Source organism: Lactuca saligna, chromosome 5, assembly GCF_052625555.1.
Source record: "Lactuca saligna cultivar CGN05327 chromosome 5, ASM5262555v1, whole genome shotgun sequence".
NCBI lineage: Eukaryota > Viridiplantae > Streptophyta > Magnoliopsida > Asterales > Asteraceae > Lactuca > Lactuca saligna.
In genome coordinates, this window is record NC_136421.1 from 275,080,171 (window position 1) to 275,089,537 (window position 9,367).

Genomic DNA, 9,367 nt, shown 5'->3' on the forward strand with positions numbered 1-9,367 from the left:
TGTTGCTACTCCTACCGCCGCTCCTACAGCTCAGGCTCCTGCCAGTGGATACACTGGTACCCTCCCTTAGTGCAACAAGTGCAATTACCACCATCGTACTTCCGGGCTATGCCGTGAGATGATCTGGAACAACTGTGGCAAAAAGGACCACACTGTTCGAAACTGCAAAACACCAGCTCAACCAGCTAATCAAGCCTCTGGAGCAGGTGTCGGTCAGACCTGTTATGGTTGCAGCGAGGTCTGTCATTACAGGCGAAACTTACCCAAGGAAACAACAACCAACGACACTGGGAGAGTTCTAACGGTGGGGCAAGAGGAGGTAGTCGTCGATCCTACTGTTGTCACGGGTACGTTTCTTCTCGACAACTCTTATGCATGCATCCTTTTCGATTCTGGTGCTGAAGGAAGTTTTGTTAGCCATTCATTCAAACATATCCTTAATCATAACCCCCAACCACTAACCGAGACTTTTACCGTCGAGATGGCTAACGGTGAGAAAGAAAACGCTAACGATATATTCATAGGCTGCATCCTTACCCTCAACGATCATTCTTTTCCCATCGACCTTATGCCAGTACATATAAAGAGCTTTGATGTTATCATTGGCATGGATTGGTTGAGCCCTAATCGTGCTGATATCCTTTGTTATGAAAAAGCTATCCGTCTCAATCTCCCCTTTGACTAGACACTCATAATCTACGGCGATAAGCTTAGTTCCAACCTACGCATTATTTCCTGCATCAAACCCCAAAAGCTATTGCGAAAGGAGTGCCATGCATTCCTAACCCATGTGATAAATGAAAAACAAGAAGTTAAAGACCTCGAGAGCATCCCTGAAGTCTGCAACTTTCCTGATTTCTTCCCCAAAGAGCTCCCGGGAATTCCTCCCGAACGTCAAGTTGAGTTTCGTATTGACCTAATCCCTGGAGCTACCCCCGTAGCCAAGTCTCCTTGTCGCTTATCTCCAGCAGAAATGCAGGAGTTATCTAGCCAACTTAATGAGCTACTCAGCAAAGGGTTCATTAGACCAAGTTCCTCACCCTGGGGATCCCCAATATTGTTTGTAAAGAAGAAATATGGATCCTTTCGGAAGTGTATTGACTACCGTGAACTGAATAAGTTGACCGTCAAAAATCGATATCCTCTTCCTCGAATAGATGACCTCTTCGATCAACTTCAGTGAGCCAGCTACTTCTCGATGATAGACCTTAGATCAGGGTACCATCAACTACAAGTTCATGAGAGTGATATTTCCAAAAACAACTTTCAGGACTCGGTATGGACACTACGAGTTCGTAGTGATGCCCTTCGGTCTAACCAACGCACCGGCAGTGTTCATGGACCTGATGAACTGGGTGTGTCGCCCCTTTCTGGACAAGTTCGTTATCGTTTTCATTGATGACATACTTGTCTATTCCAGAAGCAAAGAAGATCACAAAAACACTTGAGAATAGTGTTAGAAACGCTTAGATCGAAGAAACCGTTCGCGAAATTCTCCTTGTGAATTATGGATTCGGAAGGTAACTTTCCTTGGTTATGTGGTAAGCGAAGAAGGTATTCACGTGGACCCTTCCAAGATCAAAGTGATTGAGAATTGGTCAGCACCGAAGACACCCACAAAAATCCATCAATTCTTGGGTCTTGCCGGCTATTATCGTGGATTCATCCAGAATTTTTCCAGAATCGCCAAACCCCTGACCACTCTGACACAGAAAGGTGTACCCTTTTGTTGGAGTGAGAAGCAAGACATTGCGTTCCATACGTTAAAGCAAGCCTTGTGTAGCGCACCTATCTTGTCCTTGCCCGAAGGGACGGAGGACTTTGTTGTCTATTGCGATGCATCTAATCAGGGCTTAGGCTTTGTGCTTATACAGCGGAAAAGTTATTGCTTATGCCTCGAGATAGCTGAAGGCACACGAAGCCAACTATACAACTCACGACCTGGAGTTAGGAGCAGTAGTCTTCGCACTGAAGATTTGGAGACATTATCTCAACAGAACTAAGTGCACGATCTTCACTGACCATAAGAGCCGGCAACACATATTCGATCAGAAAGACTTAAACATGAGGCAATGGCGATGGGTAGAGCTGCTCAGTGACTATGAGTGCGAAATCCGCTACCATCCCGGCAAGGCCAATGTGGTGGCAGATGCACTTAGCCGAAAGGAAAGTTCAAGTCGCGAAGTGAAGACACTGACAATGACTATCCATTCCCAGTTATCCACACAGATCCGAGAAGCTCAGTTGGAAGCCCTAAAACCAGAGAATGTAGCGAACGAAGCCTTGAGGGGAATGGATAAGAATCTTGAGATCAGAAGTGAGGGAGTCTATTGTTTCATGAATCGGATATGGACCCCAAAGTTTGGAGGTTTCAGGGAGGTTATCATGAACGAAGCCCACAAAACCAGATACTCTATACACCCAGGTTCGGATAAGATGTACCTGGATCTCAAGAAACAATACTGGTGGCCAAACATGAAAGCCAAAATCGCTACTTTCGTGGGCAAGTGCCTGACTTGCGCCAAGGTAAAGGTTGAATACCAGAAACCCTCGGGTCTGCTCCAGCAGCCCAAGATACCTGAGTGGAAATGGGAGATGATTTCTATGGATTTCATTACCAAATTACCCAAATCTCCGAGTGGGTACGACACCATTTGGTTAATTATCGATCGTTTGACAAAATCCGCCCACTTCCTTCCAATCAAAGAAACGTTCAAGATGGAAAGACTTACGTGAATCTACATCCAAGAGATAGTCCGACTACATGGTGTACCTGCGTCCATTATCTCCGATCGAGATAGCAGGTTTACCTCGAGATTTTGGTAGTCTCTACAGAAGGCTCTTGGAACTAAACTAGACATGAGCACGAATTATCATCCTCAGACAGATGGGCAAACTGACAGAACAATTCAGATCTTAGAAGACATGTTGAGAACATGTGTCATCGATTTCGGAAAGTTGTGGGACACTCATTTACCCTTGATCGAGTTCTCTTATAACAATAGTTACCATACGAGTATCAAGGCTGCTCCGTTCGAAGCCCTCTACGGCCGAAAGTGCAGATCCCCTCTGTGTTGGGCCGAGGTAGGAGACACGCAGGTAGCTAAGAGTCGAGTCCCCAACAGTGCTCTCACCGGTCCTGAAATCATCCGTGAAACCACCAAGAAAATCATCCAAATTCGAGATCGACTGAAAGCTTCACAAGATCGATAGAAGAGTTACGCCGATAAACGACGAAAACCATTGGAATTCCAGGTTGGAGATCGTGTTTTGTTGAAGGTCTTGCCCTGGAAAGGCATGGTGCATTTTGGAAAGCGTAGAAAATTTAATCCGAGGTACATAGGACCTTTCGAGATCCTCGCTAGGATCGGTCTTGTGGCCTATAAACTCCGATTACCCCAAGACCTTAGCAACATCCATCCTGTATTCCATGTCTCTAATCTCAAGAAGTGCCTATCCGATGAAACCCTCATGATCCCTCTTGATGAAATCGAAATCAATGAAAATCTGAACTTTGTAGAAGAACCAATCGAAATCATGGATCGGGAGGTCAAGCGTACAAAACAAAGCCACATCTCGATAGTGAAAGTTTGCTGGAATGCCAAGAGAGGTCCAGAATTCACTTAGGAGCGTGAAGACTCAATGAGACAGAAGTACCCCCACCATTTCTAAGATCCATGATTGTATTCGTATTCCTGAATTTCGGGATGAAATTCCCACTAACGGGGGGATAATGTGACAACCTGAAACTTCTATCCTATGTAATTGATCCGTACATCGGTATTAAAACTTGAATTCATCATCTTTTATCGAATCTTGTGGTTCCATATGGGTGATCTAGGCTTAGTATAATCTAGATATGAGTCTTAGGAAGGATTGGAAAGTGTTTAGTATCACATAATCGGGTCAAACTCATCAAAGAAGGTGTGTGCGGCCACAACTGTGTGTGTGGCCACACACCCGTGTGTGCAGCCACACACCCAACCGCAAACACCCTCAGCCTCACACCCAACCCTATATATATGTGGATACCCCCTTCATTCATTCCTTTCTTCTCTTGAATCCGCCCTTTTCCTCTCTCTACTTTCTCTCTCTAAAATTCATCAATCAAGAACACTTTGAAGGCTTCATAACCGTCATCTACTACATCATCTAGCTGGTTATAGTGGTAAACACTTGAATCCCAAGCTTAAAACTCATCATATTCATCATGTTCTTCGTCCCTTGAAGGTGTACGGCCGCACACCTTCATATGGGGGCAGCACACATTCAAAACTCCCATTATTGAAGAGTAAACACTTCAAAAATCAACATTTGGACTCAAATGAGGAGTGTACGGAAGCACACTCTTGTGTGCAGCCTCACAGACAAGCCTAGCCGCATTCCCCACCACACACTCACTTGGATGACCATACACCCACTCCAATGCCCATATTTGGCCCTAAACTTGCATAGATCACTAAGTTTGGAACATGAGACACTAGTCTTAGTGATTCCAAGCCCTAAGGGTGATTTCCATCATGTTTAGTCATGAAACACCTTAGTTCTAACTCACTTATGTATTATCACATGAACAATAGGGACCACTTGCGTTCAGGGCATCCGTTGACACTCGAACCCTACGTTAAACTGTGAGTTTATACCCCTACACCTTTTTCCGTGTTTTCAATGTTTTCAGGTGGGAATACAAGCAAGAGTACAAGGGAACATGTACTCAAAACTTATTATCTCGTATGAATTGTTTACATGACCTATATACTTTCACACCGAATACTGTTTTACCAACCAACTATGATCTTAACTGTGGATTTGGTTTTCAAAGCTATAACAAGGATGCTTGTGAAACTCATTATAAAACGTCATATTTTATCTTTCACAAGAGAATTATGACATTCATAAAACGGATTTTCTATATTATTACTTGTAAATTTGTTATTCTTACGGTTGGAGACATGTCCTCGGTAACACTCCCCGGGTACGAGAGTGTAGGACTACTCCTATAACCAAAATCTCCTGGAGGGAGAACGTGACTTCTGTGTATAGATCTATATATCACTGACTACTCCGCACCTTGCTGCTAGCTACAGTGGGACTGACGGGTCTACGGGTGACAAAAGTCATAAATCGATACTGACCTTGTTTCGAGTCATATCTAGTCCATTGTATGGTTATAGAACTCGCAGCTTAGATGACAGAGATTTACTTTTAGTAATAATGAACCTAGTGAACTAACCTCAAAGTAATAACTGTTTTCATGACTAAAGGATACCGACAATGCCCTTAGGTATTAGTTCACTACCTACTGATTAGTTTTATATACGTGTTAAAACTAACGTACTTTTCAAGGATAACCAAACTTTCAAGGAAACTTTACTTAACCTAACGATGCAAGTATGGTAGATACTTGTACACTTTATTTCGGATCGATAAATAAATACCAACTTCTAAGGAAAATAAGGGTTTTTCCTGGGATTTCTTAACTTTCATAAACGGGCAGTTTAACAGATGGATAACTAAACGTCTTTTATAAGAAAATATGGGATTTTCTTGGGAATCAACTTTTTGTAAAACCAAAGGAACATTTTATTTCACCATAATGAACTTACTTATGAACTCACTAGCTTTATGCTGATATTTCAAAACTGCTTGTATTCTCAGGTCCTCGTTAGATAGGTACCCCACATACTTTTGGAGAAGACGGAGCGTACTGAAGTCTGGTCTGGTCTTTTGTTTCTATGACATATATGTATAACACTTATGTTGCTTTGTCTTTAAACAAATGTATATAATCTTATGTAATGTAATGGTTGTGTTTACTATGCTTGCTATGTACATTGGTTGTGATTCTACGTATGACGTCCTCCACCCCGTAACGTTTTCCGTCGTTAGTTTCGGGGTGTGACACCTGCATGGCCAAGAAACGAACGAACTTCCTGAACATTTGTCGGGTAAGGAAGACTTTTGATAACATCTATCTTGGCTTTGTCAACTTCCAAGCCTTTTCGGGACACAATATGACCTATAATCAATCCTTTGTCCACCATGAAATGGCATTTTTCATAGTTAAGCACAAGCTCTGTGCCAATGCATCTTTGCAAAAAAAATTTTAGATTGCTCAAACATTCATTAAAGGAGTTCCCATAGACTGTGAAGTCATCCATGAAAACTTCAATGATGCTTTCAACATATTCAGAAAAAATGTTCACCATGCATCTTTGAAATGTTGCGGGTGCATTTCATAGACCAAAAGGCATACGCCTATAAGCAAACATGCCAATGGGACAAGTGAAGGTGGTTTTCTCTTGGTCTTCCGGGGATACATAATTTGATGAAAACCCGAGAAACCATCCAAGCAACAGTAATGAGATTTACCCGCCAATCTCTCTAACATTTGGTCAATAAATGGCAAGGGAAAATGTTCTTTTCTCGTTGAGGCATTCAACTTTCTATAGTCATTACAAACCCTCCACCCATTTTGCACACGGGTTGGCACCAAATCTATCTCAGAGTTCTTGACAAATGTGACCCCAAATTTTTTCGGGACTACCTGAACGGGGATCACCCATTTACTGTCTGAGATAGGGTAGATCATACCTGCATCCAAAAGCTTCATGACTTCTTTCTTTACCACCTCCATCATGGGTGGATTCAATCTTCGTTGTGCCTCTCGAGTTGGTTTGAAGTCCTCCTCCATGAGGATCTTATACATGCACAAGGAAGGGCTCAACCCTTTTATGTCAGCAATTGTCCACCCAATAGCTTTCTTATACTTTTCAGCAGAGTCACCAACTCATCTTCTTCTGCAATGGATAGTTTGTTGGAGATAATGACAGACAAAGCCTTCTGTTCCCCAATGTATGCATACTTCAAATGATCTAGACGAGTCTTCAATTCTAGCTTAGGTGCCTGTACAACGGAAGGAAGAAGTTTTGTGTTAGAAATGGGCAATTTCACATTGCTATTATCATACCTCATTTTCTTCTTTTCTTCCATGCTCTCCACAATTTCTAGCAACTCTTCATCTAACTTGAAATTTTCTGCAATCTCTTTGACTGAATTGTTATCAAAATTCCTGCTCAAAACTAACTCCAACAAATCATGGTTAGTCAACTCAAAAGACTTTTCAGTCAAGGTTGGATTATATCAACAAAATTTATGCAATGAACATCACTTGGGTACCTCATTGCTTCATACATATTGAAGTTGATGACCTCCCCATCGAATTCCATGGATAATGTACCATTGTAGACATCAATTTTTGCTCTTGCTGTTTTCAAGAATGGTCTAACTAAAAGTATGGAACTCGAGGATGGATGGTCATCATCTCCCATATCAAGCACATAAAAATCTGTAGGAAAGACAAGCTCATTAACCTGCACCACAACATCCTCTAATACACCTTTTGGGTGTACTATAGAACGATTTGCAAGTTGGATGATCACTCCTGTTTTTGTTAAAGTGCCTATACCAATAGATTTATAAACAGAATATGGTAAACTATTAATTGAAACGCCTAAATCTAGCATATCACGGGGGACATACAAGTTTCCCAATTTGCAAGGAATGGTGAAAACACCCGGATCCTTGCATTTTGGTGGCATCCTTTTTTGCAAAACTGCAGAAACAGTTTCACTTACTTTCATTGTCTCATTACCTCGCAGCTTCTTTTTAGATGTGCAAAGTTCCTTAAGGAACTTAGCATATCTAGGTACCTGTTTGATCGTATCTAAGAGAGGGATGTTGACTTCAACTTTTTGGAACATTGCCATGATCTCACTATCTTCTTTCTCCTTTTTGTTGCTGCTCAATCTTGATGGAAAAGGTGGTGGTGTGATCTTTTCTTCTTTCTCTTCCGACTTCTTTTTCTCCACCATTTTTTCTTTCTTTTCATCCTTCTTTGGTGGTTCTTCTATCACCAACTCCTCTTCTTCTTCTTCGGGCATCTTCGGGCCGTCATATTTCTTTCCATTCCCCAAGCTAATTGCACAAGCATTGTGCTTTGGTTTATTTTCTGTTTGAGGAGGTAGCTTTCCTTGATTCTCCATTTTGCTCACCGATTGAGCAAGTTGTGCCATTTGTTGCTCAAGATTCTTGATGCTTGCCTTGGTCTCTTGCTAAAAACTTTGGGTGCTGGTGGCAAGGCTTTTGACTATGTCTTCTAAGGACATACTTGAGGATCCGACTTGTTAAGGAGGAGGTTGTAGTTGCCTCGGATGGTAATTTTGTTGTGGGAATGGAGGCCTTGCTTGGTAATGGGGTGGTGGTCTTTGTTGATAGCCCATGTTTTGGTTGTTTTTCCACCCTTGATTGCCTCGAGGTTGATCATAAGTTCTTTGATTATGCCCGGAATAGCCTCCCATAACATTTGCTTCTTCATATTCTTCTTCTTGCAATTGAGGACACATATCAGTCGGGTGTCCCACTTGAGTGCAAATGCCACAAGGACGGGGTGTGGATTGCACACCTTTTTCCTTAGCAACCATCATTACCACCTTAGTCAACTTTGATAGTTAAGCTTCAATTTGAGGAGTGTGCACCTCTTTTACACCTCGAGGTGCATCTGTGTACCAATCTTCATCTTGACTGGTATGCTTTGAATACTCCGCCATGTTTCTTATGAGATCCCGAATCTCAGTTGGGGTCTTTTCAGTTAAAGATCCTCCACTTGAAGCATTAAGAAGTCTTCTTTCCCAAGGAGTCATGCCTTCAATGAAGTATTGGAGGATTTGATACTCACTAATACCATGCTTTGGGCAACGGGCACAAAGCTTTTTGAACCTCTCCCAATATGTATGAAAGGCTTCTCTCTTGTGTTGTTTGATCCCAATTATCTCTCTTCTTAGGGATGAAGCTTTCATTTTTGGGAAGTATTTGTCTAAGAAGAGGCGTGCAAGATCTACCCATGTGTTGATCGTCCCCGGTGGAAGGTCATAAAGCCAATCTTTTGCTGAGTCTTGCACTACGAAGGGGAACGCCCTAAGCTTGATTTGGTCCTCAGTGACATTGTGTGGTTTCATGCCAACACACACAACATGGAACTCTATGAGGAACTTGTGGGGATCTTTATTTTCTAGGCCTCTAAAGGTTAGGAGGAGGTGGATAAGACCATATTTTAGTTCAAGGTTTGTGGCTGCCGGATAGTTGATGCAAAGAGGTTGTTGAGTAACCTCTTGCATCGCCCATTGGCGAAGGGTTTGTTCGGGTGGTGGATTTGGAGGTGGATTCCCTCCGTGGTTATCTCCCATGGTATGAGTAGTGGTTGAAGTTTCTGTGGGTGTAGTGTTTGGGTTGTTATGAGTAGGTGAAGAGGGTGGGGTGGTATTTCTGGGTGAGGATGGTTGAGGTGAAGGTGATGGACTTTCTGTTT

At 42.4% G+C, this 9,367-nt stretch overlaps 1 protein-coding gene across 1 annotated transcript; it reads right to left on the bottom strand.

Moving 5' to 3' along the window:
• Nucleotides 1-6,732: 6,732 nt before the first annotated feature.
• Nucleotides 6,733-8,075, bottom strand: LOC145046725 (uncharacterized). Its single transcript, XM_078995001.1, has 2 exons — nt 7,180-8,075; nt 6,733-7,072 (listed from the first exon to the last, which is right to left on the bottom strand). The coding sequence occupies exons 1-2, from the start codon at nt 8,073-8,075 to the stop codon at nt 6,733-6,735; spliced, it is 1,236 nt and encodes a 411-aa protein (XP_078851127.1).
• Nucleotides 8,076-9,367: the final 1,292 nt, after the last annotated feature.

What these genes read in the sequence shown, in the direction of transcription:
- LOC145046725 (XM_078995001.1), bottom strand. Translation starts at nt 8,075, where the DNA reads ATGGCACAACTTGCTCAATCGGTGAGCAAAATGGAGAATCAAGGAAAG. An exon ending in AATATGTATGAAGCAATGAG is followed by an intron (nt 7,073 to 7,179) that starts GTACCCAAGTGA and finishes AGTTTTGAGCAG; the next exon opens with GAATTTTGATAACAATTCAG.